This window comes from Talpa occidentalis, unplaced genomic scaffold (genome assembly GCF_014898055.3).
Source record: "Talpa occidentalis isolate TD23 unplaced genomic scaffold, MPIMG_talOcc4v2.1 talOcc4.3, whole genome shotgun sequence".
Classification (NCBI taxonomy): domain Eukaryota; kingdom Metazoa; phylum Chordata; class Mammalia; order Eulipotyphla; family Talpidae; genus Talpa; species Talpa occidentalis.
In genome coordinates, this window is record NW_023603184.1 from 71,555,285 (window position 1) to 71,581,459 (window position 26,175).

Sequence of the window (26,175 nt, forward strand, 5' to 3'; positions counted from 1 at the left end):
TGTCTTGAATCCTGTTCTAACAGGCGGGATCAAAACCCACAATCCTTTTAAATAAAAATCCACCAAAGCATCAACAGAGGCCACTCATCTTGTCATGTTACCTGGGTTGAGGTTCACTTCTCTGGCATTCTCAAAGTTTGGGGGTGGGGGAGGGAGATTTTGTTTTGGAGTGGCTAAAAGAGACAAAGGAGGTGGCCAAATGCCCCAGGCTTTGTCATGGGCGCTAGCAGAGCCCTCAGTTTAAGGGACGCTCAGAAATGCTGAATGTGCATGAGGTTCCCCCGTCAGCCACTAGAGGGCCACGCAGCTCCACCGAGTCACCAGCCAAGGCCAGGAAGCAGGCTCCTGGGAGTTCACAGCTGATGGATGCCTGGCACCTCCACCTGTTTCCAGAAGAAGCCTCCCACCTGCTCAGCTCCTCTCACCTTGGGTTATGACGGAGCCTGACCTACTGCAGCTTTACCTCACCAGCCTGCCTGGGAATACTGGCACAAATGAGCACAGGGACTGGAGGACCAGCTCATGTCTGTTCCACCTCATCCTTCAGAGCCTTCCTGGCCATGATCATCCCACATGAAGACACCTGAACTTACAGCCTCGCCCAATGTAGGACACCTCTGGGGTTTGGTCACCACCGACCCAGACCTACATGCTGAGTCCTGTCCCCTCAGTTCAAAACACAGAGCTATTGTAAAGAATAAATGCTGCTCTCCATTTAAGAGCATAAAACCATGTCTGAGTGTGTCCTGATTTGAGCCTCCAGTCAAGAAGTCTTAGGTAAACACTCTATAATTAAGCACATTTTATACAGAAAATTGCTTTTAAAAGTTTTTCATGTGCTTGGAAATCATTATAGACTCTTGGTAGTTAAGAATCGTAAGGGTGTGAGAGGACTGAGTCCAGGTCTCTCAACTGTGAAGTTTCTGGCCACTTCGGAGCCCAGGCCCGGTCCCTAGTTCCGTACACAGCCCAGGCACCTTTTCACAGTCTTCCTGTTCAACTTGTACTATTAACTTGCTGTGCAAAACCATTTTGCCTTAAATAATACAAAGCCAACTGCCTGGTCCTGGTGTTGACTGGGGATTCAAACTGACCAAACCGAATTAGATGAGACTTACTGCACTAAGCAGCACACTGGAAATCTGCCCACAGCCTGCTGTGCCCTTTCTCTGAAGATGTGCTTCCTGACTGTAAGGGCAAAATCCAGCCACAGAGGCCCCGGGGGAGTCAGCCTTGACCCAGTTCACACACAGCTCCAGCTTGGGAAGCAGCCACCCCTGCTGGGACAGGTAAGACCCGCCTCCCTCCCTGGGCCGAAGCCGCTCCCAGAACTGGCATGCTTCGTGCAGATAAAAGCATTTGTCTCACCCCCATCCCACCCACCACCCTGCTCTGCCTCCAGAGGGGCATTCCTAGGGGGTACACTCCAGAGTTGGTCCTCAGAGAACCCACAATATTAATGACAGTCAAAGCTGTCCCCCACCCCCACCCTGCCCCTCCGCCAAAGTGAGGGAAGAACAGAGAGGAGATAATTACAGACTGTTCCCTAGTTCTGCTAATCAATGAATGAGTAAAACTAGGATCCCAGACAATACAATTAGCAGGAGGCTGTAATTACTGCAGCATATTTTGCTGACACGCCCACCAAGCAAGGGCTTGCAGAGCATGCTAATCCCCCCACCCCCCCACCCCCGCCCGGGGTCCGGATGGCTAACAAGCTTGGGGACGGGGGTGATGCCCTTGCTCTCTGCAATACGGTGCTCTCTTCTCTCTCTCTCTCTCTCTCTCACGGCCCATCTATTCCTGAGCCCTGCCAAGTCTTAACATTTCCTCATGTCCCTCCAAGTCCCCCACCCCCTACAAGCCACCACCACCTCGTTCCCTCCTAAGCTCCTGCCTCCCTCTCCTCCACCAAGACACCAGGAGTGTCTTTACAACATCCATCATGTTACCTTGTCTATTTCAATATTTAGCGAACCATCCAAAATCTTACCTTTCCCGAAACTCCTGCATGCTCTGCCTCTGCCCTCAGGAGGGCTCCCCACATGCCCCTTCCTCACACACACCTCTCACGCTGCTCTCCCCAGGCACCCCGGGCTCTCCTGTGACCACATTCCCATGGACAAAAAACCCTTTCCTGCCTCCACCTGTTTGTGAAACAATTTTCACTTAGTCTACCCACTTCTTCCTGTTTCAAATGCTGCTGATGTGTTTAAAAATCATGAAGTCCAAAGGCATTTCACTGGAAAAACACACATTGTGGGGACTGTCGCTAAACACCACATAAAATGTGTAGCTGTAACAGTGACGCCTAAATAGAAAGTCCGTACCTGGAACATCTATAACATTAAGTAAAAAATTAAGTCGGGACAGAGGGCCATTATTCTAGAAGGGGGTCAAGCCCACAGTTGAGGGTGGGAAGGGGGACAGACCTTAGAGAAGGTCTGATTTCTGGGTCCACACTCAAGCTCCCAGTGAGCGTGTGTCTTGACTGTGGACAACTGAATAATTTTTTTAAAAAAATCGGACATTCTGGGCCTCCCCGGAGGTGCACGGAGTTAAGTCTCAGCACGATGAAGCTTTCCGCAGCCACTGCAGCACGAGTTCGATCCCCGGCCGGAGAGCTGACCCACATGGCGCAGCAGACCTCTCCTGACTCGCCCACTGCTCCCTCAGCAGTGTATTTCAGTAGATCCGCCTGTTCTGTTCCCCACTGTCTTTGGTGAATCCTCTCACCCCCCACTCCCGCATCTCTGGTCTACACCCCAGCTCTTGTATGCATAATTAAATAAATCTTAAAAAAAAAAAAAAAATCCGACATTCTGCCAGCCAGGGAACTTTGTGACTTAGGAATCTGTGTGGGGACTAAGAGAAGACCCCCTGGATTCACCCAGAACCCAGGGAAGCAGTGCTGACCAGTGCTAAGTGGTGCCTCCCCTAGGCCTCTCCTCCCACTCCTCAACCCCCCATGTCTCAAGGTAAGTGAAACGGGGGCACACAGCACACAGCTGGAGAAGCCACATCCTCGGCTCCAGTCAGGCCTAAAGGGCCCCCGGCAGAGCCGTGTCCCTGAGAGAAACAAGAAGGAACCTCAAAGGTGGCAGGAAAATCCACACATAAACACCCAGTGGCGCGGGCCAACGCAGACTTCAGCTCTGGCACAATCACCCCCTCGCTGGCTGTCCCTAAGGAAGACACCGTAGTCAAAGGAGGCACATTCTTTTTCAGGTTAGAACTACCAGAACACAAAAATCATGGTGAATGAACTTCTTCCCAGATAGGACGGAGCCCTCTCCCCGGGCCAAGGTCTGGCAGAACAATATATTAGGATTGGCTTGAGGGAAACTACCCACAGATTCCTGCTATACCTGCCTGCTGCCATCATTCTCATGGGACAAACAGTGTCCGTAGACTCAGCTCTGGTAGGAGTTACGCATTTGCAGCAGAGGGGTCATTCAACTATGTTGCAGCCCCACCTTTGGGGACCAGACAGGATTGTCACAGCAATAGGACAGACACCTAAGAGGGGAGATTCTGATTCAGCATTAGCTTGGCAGGCTGGAAGACCAGCACACTTTCATGCCAACCTTCATCAGGAACTAGCTTCCCAGCAGGTGGCACCAAGCATCATGCCTGGCACATAGGAGCTCCATAGAAACTCCTGGTCTGATGCCACTGCAGCATTATGCACTACAGCAGCAAATGCAGGTACTGATGTCAGCTCTATCCTGACTTATCCCAGAAAGGAGGAAGACAACCTCAGGGTTCATCCTGGAACTTGGGGAGATGGACTGGGTTTCTTTGCAATGCGATACACACAGAGCTTTCATGTTGCTTGACAGAGAGCAGGCCAGAAGAGGGCTCAACCCTAGCAGCTGATCTTCTATTTAAAAAGCTCTTTTTTCATATAGGCTAATGGATGCACAACCCAGGGAGAAAGACTACACTGAAAGGACAGATATTACAGCAGAATCTGCTGGAAGTGGCCACTGAAGAAGGATTTTAAGTTGATCCAAATGGCCCGTGGGAGCAGTAGACACTGCAGGGTCCCCTTCCCTCGTGTGACACAATTATGATCCCTCAGATTGGCCATGCAGGCAGCACCAAACCTCAGTGTGTGTCACATGGACTGGGGTGCTGGTATAAAAATTGATTTCCTGAGCTACACTTCAAACTCCCAGAATCAGAATCTTTAAGAGTGAGGCCCAGGAATCTGTGTTTCTGATAAGACACTGCAAGCAATTCTGATCTTGCCCATAGTAGGAGTCAACTGCTAGCGTGTCAGATCATAGAATCCCCAACCTTTGGCCTTGTCCACACATGCACACAGGTGATGCTACTCCCAGGGCAATTGATTAAAAAGCTGGAGTCTCTCTTGCCTTCCCAAAAGACAGTAGTGGAAACTCAGGACCAGGAGTGGGGAACAGGCTGAGCTCAGTCTCAGGGCAGAAACATCCCTTAGACTTCTGCCTGCCTGCCCCTTCAGTGCAAAAGTCCCACTCCACATACAGTGGGACATCAGCAGGGGGCAGGATCAGCCATCAGTCAGCACCATGTCATCAGGCTGCACTGCTTGGGAGAGAAGGGCCCTCTTGACAGCCATCCCTATGTTCACAACAGAGCAGCAACCCATGCACCCCTGTGTTCATGTATTTCACATAGGAGAGAACTTGGCAAGGTTTGGGGACCAAAAGTGTCTCTTCAAAAAGAAATCCAACAATCTGCTCTACTTTGTGCACCCACCACATTGCTACTCCTGACCCCCTGCAAAGTACACAAGCTCAGGGATGAAAAAGAAAACAGAGAGAGGGTGAAATTTTCAAGTTTCTTGTTCAGGTGCCAGCAATAATGTGCAGACTGAAAGGCACTTTGCATATTAACCCCCGTCTCTCTCTCATCCCCAAGGGCAAGAAGCTCATCCTGACCCATGTAGACAGACAGGGACTTTGTTATCTGGTTTGGGTTTTTAAGCAGTGGACACACGGCTAATTTCCCCCAGGAAACCCCAGTCATTGCAACCTGAACTCCCAGGTGAGCGCCTCACTGGCTGGAGGGGAAACAGGCATGGAGAAGCCGCGAAAGAAATATTTATGGGGGCCTCTCCGGTGGCACAGCGGTTAAGCGCTGGGTTGCGAAGCTGCCCGCAGCCTCTGCAGCACCAGTTCGATCCCCGGCTGTTCCCCGGCCACCGGAGAAGGGTCCCACATGGCACGCAGACCTCTCCTGCCGCCCGCTGCTCCCCTCAGCAGTGTACTTCATCTGTCTGCCTGTTCTGTTCCCCGCTCTGGCTCTGGTGAATTCTCTCACCCTCCTGCGCTTCTGACTGTACCCAGTGCTTGTATAAATAAATAAAAATAAATAAATCTTTTAAAAAAATATTTATGGGATGTGAAAAAGCCATTTCCTTTTCACTTACTCCAGCAAGCACTTTGTGCTTCATGATTAAGAGGCCAGGACACCCCAGGCTGGAGGTCAGGGTAGAAGTGATTCATGAAGGTTCTATTAAATTCCCAGGCACAAGACATCTACCCTGATATGGGAACCCTGAGAATCATTCAACGGCATAGGGAGAAGAGGAGGGTGAGGAGCAGATTCGGAATTATTGACCTCTTCTACAAGACAAGCAATTAAAAGAGACCCAAATAGCATCTCCCCTTACAGTGAGCTCAGACGCCTGAGATCAGGCACACTGGCCTTACTCACCATCTGTTATGAGTGCCCTGCTGGTCAGAACCTTCCCCAGCATAAACTTCAACACGGCCAGGGTGCTGCACAGGATCCCACTTAAAATGGAAACACTGAACAGGAAATCATCCTACAAGAGAAAGTGACAGATTTTAACAGTTCATCTCCTGCTAGAGCAGGTTATCTGCACACCACTTGTCTTAAAGCTCAAATCAGGTATGCCACCACCAGGTGGAAGCACATAGCTTGTTTTCACGCCTCAATTTCCTGTGTCACTGGGAACTGAAAAATGATCCCAAAATAATCCTGTTGTATATTTACTTAGGAGCACGTTGGGCATTTTTCTTCCTGTAGGAGACCCCCCCCTTCCCATTATTCTGTACAAATGGCTAGTAATCATTGATCAACAACACAGCTGGTCAGAATGCTAAAAGCAATGCCTTCTCTACATAGAATGTGCCACGGATAAGTCACAAAGCAGCTGATTGAGAATTTTGGAATTCTCAGACCACTAGTCTGAAAACACTTCCGTGTAGAGCCAACTAAATTTGCCACTGGGTCAATTGTGGCTGGAGCTACTTATAACCATACTTATTCTTTCAATTCACACAAAGCAACTGGAAGTTCAAATATAGTCTTCAAGGTGGGGAAAAGGCATCTATAAATATAGCCTACTATTGACGTTATCTTAACACTTCCTTCAAGTTGTTACCTTACCTTTGCAAGCAAATGAGTCACATGCAAACATGCAAAAATGAGCACCACCACCCTGTGACATCAGGGCACCTCGAGCTCCTGCGTCAAGCTCCCTGTGTCACTCCCAGGAGACACTCTCTAGAGTTTCTGATATTATAATGCAACTGTCAGCAGTAATCTGATAAAGTAGCTATATATACATGCAAGGAAATAGGACTCCTTAAGCATTTTATTAAATTCCCACCCTAGTGACAGTAACTGGAAAGAGAAAAAAAGCCTGTTTTTCTGGGTTCAAATCTGAACAAAGTCATTAGAAAAATCAGTTCAATGGAAACAGACCGGCATGGCATGAAAGCATCTTCCCACAAATCAATGGTTGTGGTGGTTTTAACTTCCATCCCCAAGGCTGAGCTCAGTTCCTCCCTAACCCATTTAAGTGTGGGCTGGCCTTTGTGACTTGGCCCTCAGGTATGGAGAAGGAAAAATAGTAACCGCAGTGGAGAAGCCCAATGGACATTACCTTAGCATAGTGACCAAGATTCATGACCACTGCTAAGTTACACTGAGATCACATGTCTCCTGATACAACCAGAGATCACCTCTGCGGTATTCACAAAATACCCCTAACCTCAGCTGAATAGTGAAAAGTCATCAAACAAGTGCACAAATACGTAAGTACTAACTTCTCTTCACACATGCCAAAGTCATGAGATAAGGAACAATGCAGACTGGAGACTAAGGGGATCCGAGGACTAAATGCCACAGTATCCCAACTGATCCTGGAATGGAAAAAGTTCCTGAAGGTGGAAAACTGGGGAGTCAGAATAGATCCTAGAGTTTTGTCAACAGTGTTGTCACCTCATAGTTTCCGTAAAACCTATAGTCCCTGTGAAATGTTAATATTAAGGTAAGCTGGAGGAAGAATATACAGGAAATCTCTACTATTTTTGTAGCTCTTCTATATTAAAAGTGTCTCAAATTTTAAAACTTTTAAAAAGTAATCATCCTTGGGCCTCCCTGGTGGCGCAGCGGTTGAGCGCTGGGTTGCGAGGCTGCCCGCAGCCTCTGCAGCGCCAGTTCGATCCCCGCCTGCTCCCCGGCCACCAGAGGAGGGTCCCACATGGCGCCGCAGACCTCTCCTGCTGCGCCCACTGCTCCCCTCAGCAGTGTATTTCGTCAGTCTGCCTGTTCTGTTCCCCGCTCTGGCTCTGGTGAATTCTCTCACCCTCCTGCGCTTCTGACTGTACCCAGTGCTTGTATAAATAAATAATAAATAAATAAATCTTTAAAAAAAAAAAAAAAGTAATCATCCTTACAGATGTTTCACCACCTCAAATTATTGGTAAGGACCAAACCTGGCTTCTTGGCAGGTCCCCAGTCCCTATATGAAGCTACCCTGGGAGGACCCCCAAATCCAAGTCCCTTTGGTGGAGGGATTCAGCCTAATTATGGGAGATGGTACTCACACGCAAAAAAAAAAAAAAAATGCAAACATGAGAAAAGAATCACACCTACATAGACCCAGGTGGTGATGAGATTCAGAAAGTACAAACTGGGAGACCACAGCAGCCCATTCACCCAAAATTTGGATTCTTAATTCTCATATTGCTCACCCCATCCTTAAAGCCTTTTTTACTCATTCAGTCTCTGTAATAGCCTATCCCTAAATTTCCGGAGATTAGAAAAGTCCGTGTTCATCCTAAACAGACCCTAGGAAGTTGGGGTTGAGCTGCTCCCAGTTCCCACACGCATCTTGAGAGGTGGTCTGCTAGTCCTGGTCACTGCTGAACTGGGGCTTGGCTGGCAAAGAGATGCACCAGCAGGCCTTTGCTCAAGTCTAGCCTCCATCACTCACTGGGAAACAGAGCCAAGCTCTGGACTCTCTGTTCTCTCTTCCAAAGACAGCAGGGTGACAGCCACAGCGCAATTTACAAAGGAAGCAATGACTGTCAGAAACCCAAGCACAGTACTCCTGCACCAACACATTCCACCCAGCAGCCACCCCAGAAGTGAGTGGTGACAGGTATATAAGCATTCCTATAAAAGATACATGGAACTTGTTACCTAGAAATAAGTGGTGAAATGCAAAGAAATATAAGAGTCAATGACTGTGACAATTGTGGCTTATCAAAGGTGTAGGAGTACTTGGGACCTGTCCCCTTCACCTTAGATGTTTCATCTTAGAGATGCTCTCCATGGCATGGGTGGTTCTGAGGTCCATATCTGGGAGGATCAGGGCATGAGGATACCAATGTAATAAGGTGAGAATATTGTAGCAATAATACAATAACACTAATAAAGTCAGAATGCTGAAATAGAAGCCTCACGTCACAGCTATGTGACAGGACGAGTCTCCCTTCTTGCTCCCTTCTCTTGCTTTTCTTCATCTCCACATGTGTAAAATGGAGAAAAGAGCACATTCATCACTGCTCTTGGCTGTGTGCTGTGTCCACAGAGCTCAGCAGGAACTATTTGTGGAATTCGCTCCATGGATGGTTCAGAGTCACAGTGGGCCACCTGAGACTCTGTGAGATCTGCAAGGTAGAGGTAACATGGCAGCCACTTGTCCCTGCAGGCACAAGGCAGCTGCCCCCACACATGTGCTGCATGTCCATTCTCACACACTGGAGGCGGGTTAGCAGCCCCACCACAGCTCCTCCAGCTGTCCAAGTCTTCCGTCAGGCATGTGTGCTCCTTCCTGGCAAAAGGCACTCCCTACTTCCGCAGGTCACTGTGTCACCAAGGCTGAGACAATGAAGACCAGCTGCGAATTTCAGTCCACCCACAGGATATCAACTCTATGCCCAGGTTTCCTTCCTGCCAGGCCTCCCTGCTGGCTTCAGGCTCAATCCCAGATTCTGGGGCAGCAGCCTGACAGCAGCTTCTTCCTCAGCCTCCCCCTTCTTGCATCAACCCCCTATTCTGTACCATGTAGCGTAGTCCTGCTTCTCTGCTTGAACTGACATACCACTTCATAAAGGAGTTTCAAGTGCTTAAATGGTTCATGAGAAAATGCCACATCTGAATGTGGAGAAGCCAGTATACAACACAGGTTTCCTGTCCATGGATTTTTTTCTACCAACCACCCTGAGCCCCTGGGATCAGCTGCCTTCCCAAAGTCTGATAGAACAGTGATTGTGGCTACCTTGAAGCCTCACACAAACCTACAAGACTTTGTCACAATTGTTGATCGGTCTTTGAAAAAAAATAAACTCTATAAAGAACACAGAGAGGCCCCAGACTGTTACAATGCCTCTTCTGAAGTCCTCTGTGATGACCCTCTGTCCCACCGTCCTCTCCCCACACAGCCACCACATCTAGCAGGAGTGTGTCCCGAGATACAGTCACCATCGGGCTGCTGCAGACATCAGTGTCTGCCATGGGCTGGAATGCAGACATCGAAGCTCCAACCCAAATGCCATAGCACTTGGAGATGGAGCCTTTGGAGGTAAATAGGTTTTTGGTTTAGATTAGGCCATGAGGATGGGGCCCTCATGATGGAATTATATCCTTATAAGAAGGGGAAAAGATCTCTCTCTCCACCCGCCAGGCAGTGATAGAGGGAAGGACAGGTAAAGTCACAGTGAGAAGGTAGCCATAGGTGATCCAAAGAGAGATTCCCACCAGATACCAACCCTGCTGGCACCTCATCTGGGAGTTCCAGTTTCCAGTACTGTAAGAAATTTCTGTTGTTTACAGGCCACTCACTCCGTGGCACTGTGTTATGGTAGCCCAAGCTGACTAAGACAGTTGAATAAAAGAAGCAGTTTCTAATAGGATATCTTACCGAGAGGCAGGCAGGAAGCCAGAGCAGACATGGCTAATGAAGAAAAATTGCAACCTGCATAGATAAGCACCGCTACTGACTTCCCTCAGAGTGCAGTCACACCCGTGGTGCCTCACTTCATTCTCATATCCAAGTCGAGCAGACATCTGACAGATGAAGAAACAGATACACAGAAGCTAAGTGACTTGCCCAGTGTTACTCAGCTAGTGGCAGGACCTGGATTTGTTCCCAAATGTAAACTGTACCAGAGGCCTCATCTACAGTCTTGTCATTTTCTCTCATGTCACTGAACTGTGGACTTTAAAAACAGAGAGATAGTCATCTCCTTGGCAGGTACTCAGTTTCCAATGTTCCCAGCACTGGGACCTGATGATTTCTCACAGTTGAATCACCACTGAGTGGGTAGATCAGGGCAGAAAGGCTCAAGGGAACTAGCCACTTACTCAGAAGCTAAAGATAAATGTAACAAGTCTCGAATAATTTCCTTTAATTCAATGTCTTTTCATTACAGTGTTGACGAGAAAGAAACAGTCCAGCCAACATCAAACATGATATTATTCAAGGAACTGCTTTCATCATACGTAAGTTTCACTACAAGTTGCAGTTTTCAAGACTCTATTAAGGATGTTTAGTGAAGACTTACTGTGTAGGAAAGTAAATGGGACATAAATTACTCTGTGCTCCTGTGGTGGAGGCCTTTCATACCCATCCCAAAGCCTGAAAAGAGTGATACCGTTCACCACACGGAAATTAAAATATGTGCAGGGAGTGGGTTATGTACAAATGCAAACTAGGAAAATATTATTGCAAAGGGTTATCTCCTTAACATGTAAAGAACTCCTAAAACCCTTAAGAAAATACTAATAGAAAACAGGTAAGGGACAACTAAATTAAAATGAATTTTTAACATATGAAAGGCGCTCAAACTCTCATAAAAAAAAATGACAACCAAAACTACAGAAATATTTCACTTAATCAGATGTGTTATTAAAATGTTTTCTTCCATGACAGACACCATGAAGAATATAAAGGAAAGTCACAGTCTGGAGGGGGGGAAATTGCAAGGCATGTTTGTTAAAGGACTTGCATCTAGAATATATTAGGGAATTCTACAACTGATTAAGAAGAAAACAGATGACTCAACTAAGAAAAAAAAAAATGAACATAAGAGTTGAACAAATACTTAACCAAAGATGTAAGTCTAACAAATAAGTACATGGAATAATAGCCAGTATCTTTTAATCAAGAGGGAATTGTAAATCAAAACTGCAACAAGATATTATGACACATCCATTAAAATCAGTAAGATTGAAGAGTTCCTATCAAGCGTCCTGAGGATGCAAAGCAACTGGAACATTCATGAAATGTAAAATGGTACAGCCACTTCCCAAAGCATATTGGCTGTTCCTTATAAAAGTTAGAATTTGATCCCCGGCAGGTCAGGGAGCTACCCACATGGCGCAGCAGACCTCTCCTGTATCACCTGTTGCTTCCCTCAGCAGTGCATTTCAGTCATTCCGCCTGTGCTGTCCCCACTCTGTCTCTGGTGAATCCTCTCACCACCCCTACATCCCCACACCTCTGGCCTATGCCCCACCTCTTGTATGCATAAATAAATCTTTAAAAGAAAAGTTAAATAGATTCACCATTGGAGCCAGCAATTCTAGTAATAGGATTTATGTAAGAGAAAAAAAATCAAATTTTCACATAAAAATCTGCACATGAATGTTCTTAGGTGCTGTTTTCATAGTAGTCAAAAAAAATGGAAACAACTTCAATGACCAATAACTTGTGACCAGATAAACAAGTTGCAGTATAGCATAGCGTGGAATACTGTTCAGCAGTGAAAAAGAAAGAACTCCTGAAACACTCAACAAGAACATAGCTGAATTATTTTGTTTTGAATTCTCTAAATATGACAATATAATTAATTATACTAGATAAAATATATTTAAAATACAAGTAGGTATACTATAACTAATGCATGATTTTCTTTCTAATTAAGATGACAGTTTATTCAGATTATGAATTTACTATAACTTCACTGTAGTTATCCTATTGCTAAATCAATTATATTTTAAACCCATGTTAAAGGTTTTAAATATCTATTTACATATTTGTATATGTATAGTGAAATGAATACATGCAAAGCTATATCAATAAGTCATTTACTGCAAATTTTAAGTGACTAATTTACAAAGGAATAAAATTAGAATTTGGATATTTTTCCTATAAAGTGGTTTTATATACAGATGACTAGTGGTCACCAAGTTAATCTGCTAATTGTTGGTGATTCTTGACTAGTCTTAATTCATTTTCATTACTGTTTTTAAATTGTATTACATTTTAATGTTATTGTTATAACACGGGTTTACATCACCATATATGATCAGAGGTATAGGCTCACACCTCTTCAGATGTATGTCAGCACTACACCAAGACACCCCTAGTCCTCCACCACAGTCCACTGGGCCTCCTCCACTCGTTGCTCCCCACTCTCCACCCCACTCTCAATTTTGCAGTCAGATTTCTAGGATCTCTTTTGGTTTGGCTTCTGTCTGCTCTTTTGTTTTGTTTCTCTATATTCTACATGTGACTGAAATCACCCAGTACTTGTCTTTCCTCTTCTGAGTTATTACACTTAGCATAATCCCTTTCAGTTCCATCCATGTTGTGGCAAATGTAAAAGCTCATCATTTTTTATCACTGAGTATTAGTCCACTGTGAATATATCCCACATCTTAATTTTCCCATTTGTCATTGGGCACTTACGTTGTTTCTGTACATGACTGCATTTCAAAAGCATTATGCTAAGTGAAAGAAGGCAGACACGAGAGAGACAAATACTTTATGATTTCTTTATATATCATTCTAGAAAACAATGCAGACAGAAAGCAGATGAGTGCTTGGGGAAAGAAGTCATTAATGACTGCAAAAGTATTTTAAAATTTTGGGGGTGAAGTATTCTATATCTTCATCATGGTGGTAGTCTTGTGACTGACTATACAGGTATCAAAACACACCAAATTACAGACTGTAGAAGGGGTGGATTTTATTACATGTACATTTGATCTCTTTTTTTTTCCTTTTTTCTTTTTTTTATTTTAAATTTTATTTTTATATTCCCCATACAATTGAGACCCCCTTATTTTGACCCCAATCCCTCCTTTCCCCAGCCCCCCCACCTCCCATAGAGTGTCTCTGGTTCATAGTTGTTGGTTGATTTTGATATTTTCTTTCTTATAGTTATTCTTTTTCCTGGTCCCTTAAGTTTTCTAGATTCCTGCTATGAGTGAGACCATCCGGTATTTTTCTTTTTCTTTCTGGCTTATTTTGCTGAGCATGATCCCTTCCAGCTCCATCCATGTTGCTGCAAACTGCATGTGTTTATCTTTTTTGAATGCTGAGTAATATTCCATGGTGTATATGTACCACATCTTCTTGATCCAGTCATCTATTTTTGGGCATTTGGGTTGTTTCCAAAGCTTAGCTATTGTAAATAGTGCTGCTATAAACATAGGCATGCAGGTGCTCTTTGGAATTGATGTTTCTGTGTCCTTTGGGTAAATACCTAGGAGTGGAATTGCTGGATCATATGGAAGCTCTATGTTTAGTAGGTCCAGAAATCTCCACACAGCTCTCCATAGTGGTTGGACCAGTTTGCACTCCCACCAGCAGTTCAGGAGAGTTCCTTTTTCTCCACACCCTCACCAACATTTGTTGTTGCTAGTTTTTTTAATATGTGCCATTCTCACTGGTGTAAGATGGTATCTCATGGTAGTTTTGATTTGCATTTCCCTGATGACAAGTGATGTTGAACATTTTTTCATATGCCTGTTGGCCATTTGCATTTCCTCTTCAGAGAAGTTTCTTTTTAGCTCTTCTGCCCATTTTTTGACTGGATTATTTTCTTTGTTGTTGTTGAGTCTCATCAGCTTTTTGCAGATTTTTGTGATCAACCCTTTATCATTAGTGTTGTGTGCAAAAATGTTCTCCCAGTTGGTGGGGTTTCTCTTTGTTTTTGTTATTGTCTCTTTTGCTGTGCAGAAGCTCTTTAATTTGATGTAGTCCCAGCTGTTTATCTTTGCCTTCACTATCACTGCTTTGGGTGATGTGTCTCTAAAGATGTCTTTGATGTGCAAATCACGTAGTGTTTCGCCTATATTTCCTTCTATGTATTTTATGGTTTCAGGTTTTATGTCTAGTTCTTTAATCCATTTTGAGTTCGTTTTTGTGTATGGTGTGAGGTAGTAGTCAAGCTTCATTCTTTTGCATGTAGCGGCCCAGTTTTCCCAGCACCATTTATTGAACAGACTTTCTTTGCTCCAATGCATATTCTTTGCTCCTTTGTCAAATATTAGTTGACCATAAATCTGTGGGTTTATTTCTGGATTTTCTATTCGATTCCATTGGTCTGTGTGTCTGTTCTTGTTCCAATACCATGCAGTTTTGATGATTATGGCTTTGTAGTATAGCCTGGAATCTGGGAGTGTGATGCCTCCATTCCCTTCTTTTTTTTTCAGGAGAGCTTTGGCTATTCGGGGTTTTTGGTGATTCCATATGAATTTCATCAATAATTGTTCTATTTCTTTGAAGAATAACATTGAAATTTTTATTGGAATAGCATTGAATCAGTATATTGCTTTTGGTAGGATGGCCATTTTAATAATGTTTATTCTTCCAATCCATGAGCAGGGGATGTCTTTCCATTTCTTTGTATCTTCTTCTGTTTCTTTTAACAGTGTTTTATAGTTTTCTTTGTAAAGGTCCTTTACCTCTTTTGTTAGATTTATTCCCAAGTATTTGATTTTTTTTGTTTCGATAATAAAGGGGATGGTTTTTTTCATTTCTTCTTCTTCAGATTTATTGTTAGTGTATAGGAAGGCTTCTGACTTTTGCATGTTGATTTTGTATCCTGCCACTTTGCTGAACTGATTGATGAGTTCAATTAGTTTTTCTATGGAGTTTTTGGGGTTCTCTATGTATATTATCATATCATCTGCAAATAGTGATAGTTTGACTTCTTCTTTTCCTATTTGGATTCCTTGTATGTCTTTCTCTTGTCTTATTGCTCTGGCTAGGACTTCCAGTATTATATTGAAAAGCAGTGGTGAGAGTGGACATCCTTGTCTTGTTCCAGATCTTAATGGAAATGCTTTCAGCTTTTCACCATTGAGAATGATACTGGCTGTTGGCTTGTCGTATATGGCCTTTATGATGTTGAGGTATGTTCCTTGTATCCCAAGAATTTCAAGGGCTTTTATCATGAATGGGTGTTGCACTTTGTCGAAAGCTTTCTCGGCATCTATTGATATTATCATATGGTTTTTATATTTCTTTCTGTTGATGTGTTGGATAACGTTGATTGATTTTCGGATGTTAAACCATCCTTGTGTCCCTGGAATGAATCCTACTTGGTCTTGGTGAATTATCTTATGGATACATTGTTGGATTCTGATAGCTAAAATTTTATTGAGGATTTTTGCATCAGTGTTCATTAGGGAGATTGGCCTGTAGTTTTCCTTCTTTGTGTTGTGCCAAGAAAGTTTGTTCAATAAATGGTGCTGGGAAAACTGGGTCGCTACATGCAAAAGAATGAAGCTTGACCACTACCTCACACCATACACAAAAATCAACTCAAAATGGATTAAAGAACTAGACATAAGACCTGAAACCATATAATATATAGAAGGAAATATAGGCGAAACACTACGTGATTTGCACATCAAAGACATCTTTACAGACACATCACCCAAAGCAGAGATAGTGAAGGCAAAGATAAACAGCTGGGACTACATCAAATTAAAGAGCTTCTGCACAGCAAAAGAGACAATAACAAAAACAAAGAGAAAGCCCACCAACTGGGAGAACATTTTTGCACCCAACACTAATGATAAAGGACTGATCACAAAAATCTGCAAAGAGCTGATGAGACTCAACAACAACAAAGAAAATAATCCAGTCAAAAAATGGGCAGAAGAGCTAAAAAGAAACTTCTCTGAATAGGAAATGCAAATGGCCAACAGGCATATGAAAAAATGTTCAACATCACTTGTCATCAGGGAAATGCAAATCAAAACTACCATGAGATACCATCTTACACCAGTGAGAATGGCACATATTAAAAAAACTAGCAACAACAAATGTTGGCGAGGGTGTGGAGAAAAAGGAACTCTCCTGCACTGTTGATGGGTGTGCAAACTGGTCCAACCACTGTGGAGAGCTGTGTGGAGATTTCTGGACCTACTAAACATAGAGCTTCCATATGATCCAGCAATTCCACTCCTAGGTATTTACCCAAAGGACACAGAAACATCAATTCCAAAGAACACCTGCACCCCTATGTTTATAGCAGCACTGTTTACAATAGCTAAGCTTTGGAAACAACCCAAATGCCCTAAAATAGATGACTGGATCAAGAAGATGTGGTACATATATACCATGGAATATTACTCAGCATTCAAAAAAGATAAACACATGCAATTTGCAGCAACATGGATGGCACTGGAAGGGATCATGCTCAGCGAAATAAGCCAAAATGAAAAAGAAAAATACCGGATGATCTCACTCATAGCAGGAATCTAGAAAACTTAAATAAGGGACCAGGAAAACGAATAACTATAAGAAAGTGAAAATTAAAATCAACAAAAAACTACGAACCAGAGACACTTTTAGGGGGGCAGGGGTGGGAGGGGAGGGATTGGGGTCAGAATGGGGGGGCTGCAATTGTATGGGGAATATAAAAATAAAATTTATTATTAAAAAAAAATAGAGTTAGTATTGATATGTTAGCATCTGTATTTGCCATTGTGTTTGTCTTTCCTTTGATTTTATTTATTTATTCTTTTAATAACGTTCTTTGGCCTTCTTTTGTTGTTATTCGTCCCTCTGAGGTTCTGGCTTTAGGACTCCTTGTAGTATTTTTTGGAGTGGGGGTTTAGTCGTAATAAAATTCCAGAGTTTCTGTTTGTCTGGGAAGGTCCTTATTCTTTCTTCAAAGAGGAAGGAGAGCTTTGCAGGATAAAGTATTCTTGGTTGGCATCTGTTTTCTTGGAGTCTGTTGACTATGTCCCTCCACTCTCTTCTTGCCCGTAGTGTTTCTTCAGTGAAGTCTGATGTCAGTCTGATTGGTTTCCCTTTGAATGTTGTCTGTTTCTTCCCTCTTGTTAGTTTCATTGTTTTTTCCTTGTCTTGGATTCTTGGGAGCTTTACTATTATGTGTCTTGCTGTATTTTTCCTTTCGTCATGGAAGTTTGGTGTTCTTCTTGCTTCTTGTATATCAATTTTCAGCTCCTTCTTCGCGTTTGGGAAGTTCTCTTCAATTATATCCATGAATATTTTCTCTGTTCCTACATCTCTCTCCTCTCCTTCTGGGATTCCTATAACTCTTATATTTCCTTTCCTCATGGAGTCAGATAGTTCCCGAAGTCTTTCTTCGGACTTTTTCCTTCGTACTTCTCCTTCCTTTTCTGTTTTAGTTCTTTTTATTTCTGTGTCTTCAAGAGTACTTATTCGTTCTTCCATTTCATCTATTCTGCTTTCATTGCTTTTCCCAGAGTTCTTTAGCATCTCCATTAATTCTTTGATCGCCTGCATTTCTTTTACTTCCCTCTTTAGGGACTCAATTTCATTCTTCTGGTCATTAATTATTTTCCCCTTATCATTGTTTTCCTTTATGACTTCTGTCAGTTTTTTAATCACAGCAATTTTAAATTCTCTATCTGGAAGGCTCAGAAGTTCTTCCAAGTTACTGTCGTTGCAATCTGGTAGATGGTTTTCTTTTTGCGGTGTGCTTTTTTGCTGAGGAGTTGCTGGGTTGCATGTGGTTTTTCTACTCCCTACTGCCTGTTTTCTAATTTGCTGTATTCCTTGTGACACTGTGTTGCTGGTACTGGCCAGCATTTTGGGCGACCTTCCCAGCTCACCACTGGCTCCTCTGGGGAACTTCTGCTGGGTTCACAAGTCTCCAGCAAAGAAAGGTCCCTGCTGCAAAATGGCGATGCGGGAACGCGCTCCCCTGCACGCCCGGTCTGCCCCAGCGGTGGGTGCTGCTCCCCTCTGGGCTGGAACTGCAGGCTAGAAGGCGCCCAGCATGGGCAAGCCTCCCAGCTTACCTCTCTGATCTCAATTTTTTAAAAAAAGCAATTTACCTCAGAGATCCTTAGGTGAAAATTACTAAAATTTACATAATTCAACATTGTCAAAATGTATATAATGTCCAGTATCACTGTATGAGGTAGAGGACTGAGTTCAAAGTGCAGTCATTTTAAAGACTAAATCAGAGGCTTAGAGAAGTCAATGGTTGAACACTAACTAAATGGACAATCTTAAAGTTTCATGTATTTCCTACTGATATATTTCCACTATCTAGTGCGTAAACACTCTTTTGTGTAGACTTCCTCCCTTATTAACTGACCATTTCTTTTCCATACCTCCTCTGGACCCTGTTCTCATAGGTCCTGTGACATAACCTTATACCTGTTCCCCTTACTATCTCTCTCTCTAGCAGCTCACTGAAGGAGTGATTCTCTCATCCTTCTCAGTATCCATCCCCATTGCAATAAAAAATGTGCTGTGAGCCACTGCACCGCAGAGAAAGGATGTCAAAAACCAAGTCTTCTACCAGCAGTTTTATGGAAGATGCAGAAATGTTTGACCCTCAAAGAAAATTAGGAGCTCAGGGTTCAAAACCTATCTCAGCAGAGGCATTCCTGGAGTGGAGGTGTGGAGGATAAGGCTAAGATGAATGGGTTTCTAATCATCAAACTGGATACCTTAGTATGAGAACAAATGGCACTCCAGGTGGGTCTTCTTCAGTACTGCCTGTTTCCCAGAACTTCAGGAGGAAAGCAGGACAGTGGTGAGGCAAAGGCTGTCCTGGGTAGGCAGGCCACACTCACATGCCAAGATTCCAGACACAAGCTGGGTGTGAACAGTTCCCTGCCTGCCAGCACTGTGGGGCGGGTAAGCCTTGGCTGCCTGTCCTAATGCCCATCACCAGGGGGACTGGGCATCTCAGGCCCTTCTAAGGTCCATAGCCTTCAGCCCAAATTTCAGGGCAACTTAGGAGAATCTGCCTTAGCCTGCTCTCAACATAGTGGGTACCTTCTAGACCAAATGTGACAGAGGCCAGTAGTCAGTTCATCTGAGAAAGGTGTCTTATCTAAGAGCTAGTAACATTGTCTCTGTAATTTTCCAGCCTCCCTGGTCTGAAATGTGAAAGCAACACCTTAATGCAATGGAACAAACCACAGAGGACTCTCAAAAACCAAACAGACTCCTAGGGTACAAAAGTCTTTCTACTCCAAACTCTGGTCTATGTCAAGACTAGAGATCAAGTCATGGAGACATGCCCCTGAGCCCCCTCCCCAAAAACTACAACCAGCCCTCCAAGTCTAGTGAAGCTTACCTATCTACTGTATAAACATTAGGTGGTACTATAATCATAGAGCGTTAGAACTGGGAAAGAGCTCAAAGTCCATCTGATCCCTGCTGCAGGTAGGGAAACTGAGGTAAGGGGAGCTAGCAGAGAGACTGTGGCAGAGTTCAGAGCTTCCAACCAGCTTCCTCGCCCTTGGAAGCCTGTCACAATCAACCCATTCTAATTCTTTAAGTCCAGGCTGGAAGGTGATGAAAGCTACTGGGCTAATTTTAGGATTCAAAGGCAATTAGGGCAGAGCTGACAAAACCTGATCTGGGAGAGGATCCTTGTGCTGCTGTGTGATACTGGTTATTATACACTCACTCGGTCGGCCAGGCCTGGGCCTTGTTCCTCTATTTTTTTAGGAGGATTCAGGGCCCCTGCCCTGATTGCCTGCCCCCTACCCCCCAATCTGATGACCTGACAGATGAAGGTCCCCAAGACCTGATGTAGTGATAACATGGTATTTTTTAGCTCCTCTCTGCAAAGCAAACCAAACCAACTGAATGGAGCTGACCACTCCATGCTCACAGTCACCATTCTTCCCTCTCTCTTTGCTCCAGTCACCCCAGCCTTCTCGGTGGTCCCCAAACATGATGAGCATTCTCCTACCTCCGGGCCTCTGCACATACTGTTGCCCTGTAGTCCCTCATCTCCGTCTTATCTCTTTAAATATTACCTTCTCAGTGAGGCAGTCCTGGACTATAATCCCTCCCCATCTCCTGATCTTTTCTTTTTCAATAGAACTTTTCGCATTCAAACACTGGTGTGACTTTTGAAGTTTAAACTTAATGAAACTGAAAACTCAGTTCCTCTTTGACCAGCCACATTTCAAGTGCTCATCTGCTACATAGGGCTATCAGCTGTCATCCAGAGTGGAGATTCAGCACATTTCCATCACCACAGACAGTGTTCTTGGATAGTGTTGGTTTAGAAATAAGTTGGTCATTTCCTCTCAAGTTGGGACAAACCATTAAATGGTTAGAAAGTGGTCTAGACAAATACAGGGCAGGAGGAGACAGAGATTATGACCTCGCAAATGGCCAAAAAGTGGCATTTAGGCAAGGAGATGTGATCTGAGTTGAGCAGACACAGGGCTAAAAATCACCCTGCTTGACTGACACCACCTCCAAAGGGCACCTGGATGATTGGCTTTTCAATTATATACTTTTTTAATTGAGATATAATTAACATGATAAAATTTATGATTTTACATATGATTTGATAAATTCTGTCAACGTAACATCCATTACACTTAACGACCCCAAAACAAAACCGAGAACATCACCATTACCCTAAAAGTTTCCTTCATATCCTTTTCTCCACCCATATAACCACTTTCTGTCTTATCACCAGAGATTAATTCCCTATATTCTTACATTTTATATAAAGGGACTCACATGGTATGTGTAGCTTTGTCTGACTTCTTTCATCAACAGAATGTGTGGGCTCATCTGCACTGTTGCAGGTATCAGTACAGTATTCTGTGCTGCTGATGAGCCTTATTCTAGTGGTCCCCTATCCCCCACCATGAAAGGCTTTTTTTTTTAAGATTCATTTATTTTATGCATACAAGAGTTGGGGTACAAGCCAGAGATGTGGTTGGTGAGAGGATCCACCAGAGACAGAGTGGGGAAAAGAACAGGCAGACTGACTGAAATACACTGCTGAGGGGAGCAGCGGGCAAGATAGGAGAGGTCTGCCTTGCCATGTGGGTTTCTCTCTGGCTGGCCAGGGATCGAACTCATACTGCAGAGGCTGCGGATTGCTTCATAGTGTGGTGCTTAACCCCTTGTGCCACCAGGGAGGCCCATGAAAGGCTTTTTATAGTTCTATCTGAATGCATCCTGATGACATCCAGCTTTTGGGGGGGAAAGTTGGGGAGAAAGAAGGCTTTTAAGTTTAGGTTCCCAATGGAGATGGGCAGTTGTTGATACACAGAATACATGGACAGGTGAAGAAATAAAAAACTGTTAGGGGTGAATATTCTGACCTTAGACAGGAGACCACGGGCCATCATGAGAGCTGTACCTTCAGGTCAAAATATCAAGATGAACTGAGCTCCATTCCTCTACCAGTGTCCACATGCAGTCTCTAAGCAGGCTAGTCCACTTGATCACTGACCAAGATCTTGGCTGTAAGGGATCCCAATCCAACTTTCCAACTCCTTTGCTTGCTAAAAATGAACCCTATTCTCTCTTTCTGCTATGGACTGCATGTTTGTGTTTACCCCTCCCCTTCATATATTGAAGTCCTAACATAACAAGGGCCTTGAGAGATGATTAGGTCTTGAGGACGAGGTCCTTGTGGTGGGATTAGTGCCCATGCAAGTAAAGACAGTGGGAAAAGGATCTTTGCTCTGTCATGTGAGGACATGGCAAGAATGTGACCATTTACAAGCCAGAAAGAGTGCTCTCGCCGGTCACCAAATCTACTGGCACTTGGGGGGGGGGGGGTCTCAAAATTCCCAGTCTCCAAAACTACGAGGAATAAATGTTTGTTGCATAACATTATACCAACTAGTCTACAATATTTTGCTATAGCAGCTATAAGGACTCCCATCACTCCCACCAACATCCCATATACCAAAATAGAGGTGGAGGTGTGAATTCACACCTATCAAATTCCTCTTCTGATTGATTCACATCACCACATAAATTGGATGATCCTTCTTTCTGGCTGATCATCAGCCAACAGCAGTTTCAAACATTGTGACACCGTTTCTCTGTCCTCCCTGCCACCACCCCCATTTTTTCATATAGCTTCATTTCAAAGCATTTTTATTCATGGTGTTGCTCACAGGAAAACCTTTTGTAGAGATGATTTTTTTCCTGCAGTGCCACTTGTCACCTCCTACTTTTAGCCTCTTCTTTATCATAGGTGACACCAGTAGTTGCAATTCAGGTCACAGTGAACTGTGGCCATTGATACCAGCAGAGGTCATGTCTGAAAATCCATCCTGCCCATTCCCCCAATGACCAATGCTTTCCCTTTTCATCAGACGTGTGACAGCATGTGGGGGAAGAGGAAGGCTCACTTGCTTATGCCTGCATAAAAAGGCGTCCTTTGCTTTCCTAATGAGGACAAATTTCAAACCATTCTGAATCTACACATGTTATAGAATTACCCAGGGAACTGCTAGGGCTCGCTGAATAATAAATGTATATTGATTTATGGCCCCAGGTGAAATTAAAAGACACTTATTTCCTCAGTTCTTTTTGTCACCCACCAGCAGATGAGAAAGACTGACAGATGTGGAGGAAATTACACTGGGCACAGGGCCTCAATTTCCCCTGGTTATTAAATTATATCGATGAATTGCCATGGATTCACATTAAATGACTTCACAGTTTTTAAATTAGCATCAAGACATTGTGCTATTAGGAGGGTCAAGTGTTGGTGTGTAGACAATCAGCTACAAAGCTCTGCAACCACTGTGGGGCCACTGTGGAACTTAGCGGCCAGGGAGCCCTGATCCCTGGCAGCTCCTGGCTGGACTAGCTGACCTGACTATTGACACCCTGCAAAATCTTGTGCAGGCAGCAGCAGTCTTGTGCCACGGGCAGCACAAAGCTGAGGCAGGCAGGGTTATGGGATGCCGCAGAAGAGGGAAGGCAGCGTCAGCTGAGGCAGTTGGACTGCCTGGGGGACAAGAAGGGTACTTTGAAGTGTTGACGGCCCCTCCAAGATGTAGCCTGCCTCCTGTTAAATGAGGCATCCATCCAAGATGCAAGATCGGAAGGCAAGCCTCGCTGAAGGACACGCATGGCCTGGAATCTGAGGCAAGCTTCTTGCCTGGGCTCACATACCTTCTGCCCTGAGTGACCAGTGGGCATTTAAGGGAATTTCCAGGATTTCCTAAAACTTAAAGCCACCATCCCCTAGGCTAAATTCTCATGGCAGAGGTACCACAGCCCTTGAATAACACTTTCTGTAAAGAAAGAGGACCCTATGGCTGCCTGTTTTCCTTCCTGAGATGGAATGAATACCACGGCAACAAACTGGCATCCACTACAGAGTCTCTCAATTAACAGTCGTAATACAAGGAGATACTAATACTCACTGGAAATTAAACTTTTTGCTTCATGTATCTGAAAATTTCTTAAAAATCAGAAGGCATTTCAATTTAAACACAGTGGGATAAATACACACAGTCAGCTTTTGAAAGCACACTGAAAGGCAAAATAGACATTTTGTTCTTAAGAGGCATGAAGCCCCAAGACAAAGCAAACAAGAAAGGGGCCACAGCGACAAGACTGTGTAAGCCAGGGAAATAGATGGAAGGTGGCAGCTACCTTAATGGGGCAGGGAGTTGCAGAATACTAAGGCAGAGAGGGAGGTGGAGGAGTTGTCCGACTCAGAAAGGCTCTGGAAGGGATATCCCCAGGCACTGGGGCTCAGGGAAAGAAGTGAGACTAAAGGGAGGTGGATTCACTGACAAAAAGTCCTTTAAGAGGCCTATACACCACCCCCCACACCACCCACCCACCCACCTACACACACACACACTTCCCAGTATGTCCATTGCTTTTCCCCAGCAGGGAGAAAATATATTTGCTGCAGAGAACAAAACAAAAGGTCTCTGCAATGCGCAAGCTAGGTTCAGCTGAAGGCCTGGCAACTGCTTTGCAAAGAGGGCTTGGGGAATTTCCCTACTGCCCGGAGCAGTTGACTAGCTGAGAACAGAGAAAATGGCTTTAAGTCCACAAGAGAAAATAGACTTAAAAAGAAACCAATTACAATTACATATACTTAGAAAGATATAAAAATTGTGCTTTTGTGATATTTGCTTCTAAATAGCAAAATCTAATTGCAAATCCTATAAGTATAGTAATTTAAAGTTGTGATAAGCACAAAATAATTTTCTGTGATACCTACCCAAACCAAACATTAATAAAAATATCTAATTTTATGGATGACAGAATCACCACCTTTGTGACTGTGGGACTGACCAGGCAAGCCCTAGATCCATCAGGCCCAACTTCTGAAGGGCAGGCTGGGACTCTCTGCAGGAACTGCCCACTGCCCACAGGCACAATTCCCTCTTCATCAGGGAAGTCTCAGATCTGTTCTTAAAGCCTTCCCACTGATTGGCTCAAACCCACCCCATTCTCAAGGATAATCTCCTTTACATAGAAATCAACTGATTACAGTGTTAATCATACCTCCAAAATTCCTAGATTTGTGTTGAGTAACTGGAGACAGACTACACCCTAGACAATTGACTCAAATCTGAAAAGATTCAGACAACTTTTTCCAGACAAGCAGAGTAGGCCTTTCTAGTTACCTGTCACTGTAGTAGGTGAAACTAAGGTCAGTGGCGCCCCTTGAGCCTTGGGAGAAACTGTTCCAATGACTTAAATCTAGGATATGCCCAGAAACAACCTTCTTATTGGAGAAACTTACTTTAAGGCAGGGCAAACATCTATGGACAGGGTCTTTTCATATTAAGTCATCCCCAACCTTGACACATGAAACCCTCTCCTCTCTTAGCCGGCTTAGCTGAGAACACTATAAACACAGCGGCTGCTACACTTACTTTAGAATTTAGTGCCTTGTCAATTCTCCACACCTACATTATCAAGCTTAGTCTTTTTCTCCAATTAATATGTCTGATATGAATTTGTTTGTCCAGCCTCAGAAAAACCGTCGGGGGTGGGGAAAATGCTCCCCTGGGCCCCAATAATGCATCACACATTGATACTCCTGCCTGAGCCACAAGAGAGACGTTACTCTAAGAGCACTCACAGGCAGTTCAGTGACTAAAGAATCTGCACTGTTTGTCACATCCATAAATATCAGGGCTCTCTCAGGGGTCCTTATAGGGGAGAGCGTAGGTGAGGCCGGAATCTGAAAGCTGCCCAGCACCTAAAGTCACAATGTGGGAAAGCATCACACAGAACACACCTCAGCACAAACTAACTTTGCCAGCTCCTTCCTTACATAAATGACTGTTTTTGTCTCTCTTGTAGTTTGGAAACAGGAAAAGGGGGGGGGGGCGGGGAATGAAAGAAAGTGTCAATAGCAAAAACTAAAAAAGGAAAAACAAACAAACATAAAGCTCACTTACTCACCCCCAAAAACTGAGTGTGAACAAAACAGAAAGCACTATTAAAGATGAGAGCTTAATGAACCAGAAAGCAAATTGACACACTTGACCTACAAAATCACACGCAGGTTTTTTTAAACGATAAATTAAGACAAACTTGACAAGCTAGCTTAAGAGACAAGAAGCAAAAACGTAAGTAAATGACATCAACAATAAAACAGGGCACCTAAGTACAGATGGATTAGAGATTTTAAAAACCATGAAGAGTAACATAAGCAACTTGAATGCAGTAATTTGAAATTCTAGGTAATAAGGCAATTTTCTAGAAAAATAAATGTTGAAAGTTGTCCGAAACAATTAAGTATTTGAGATGGCAAGAAAAAGTCCTTAATAATGGTGATGCTAATAGAAGCAGCAAACACTAACTGTAGCCCTAGGGACGGGACACTATATTTTTTTAAAGATTTATTTTTATTTATACGAGAGCTGGGATACAGGCCGGAAGCGCAGGAGGATGAGAGGATTCACCAGAGACAG

At 43.9% G+C, this 26,175-nt stretch overlaps 1 protein-coding gene across 1 annotated transcript in view; it reads right to left on the reverse strand.

Moving 5' to 3' along the window:
• The window catches only part of TMEM163 (transmembrane protein 163), a 224,784-nt gene that overhangs the window by 4,399 nt on the left and 194,210 nt on the right, over positions 1-26,175 (reverse strand). The window contains exon 6 of the mRNA XM_054699692.1: positions 5,704-5,815. Coding sequence (XP_054555667.1) covers positions 5,704-5,815 — 112 coding nt within the window. The remainder of the gene's footprint in view (positions 1-5,703; positions 5,816-26,175) is intronic.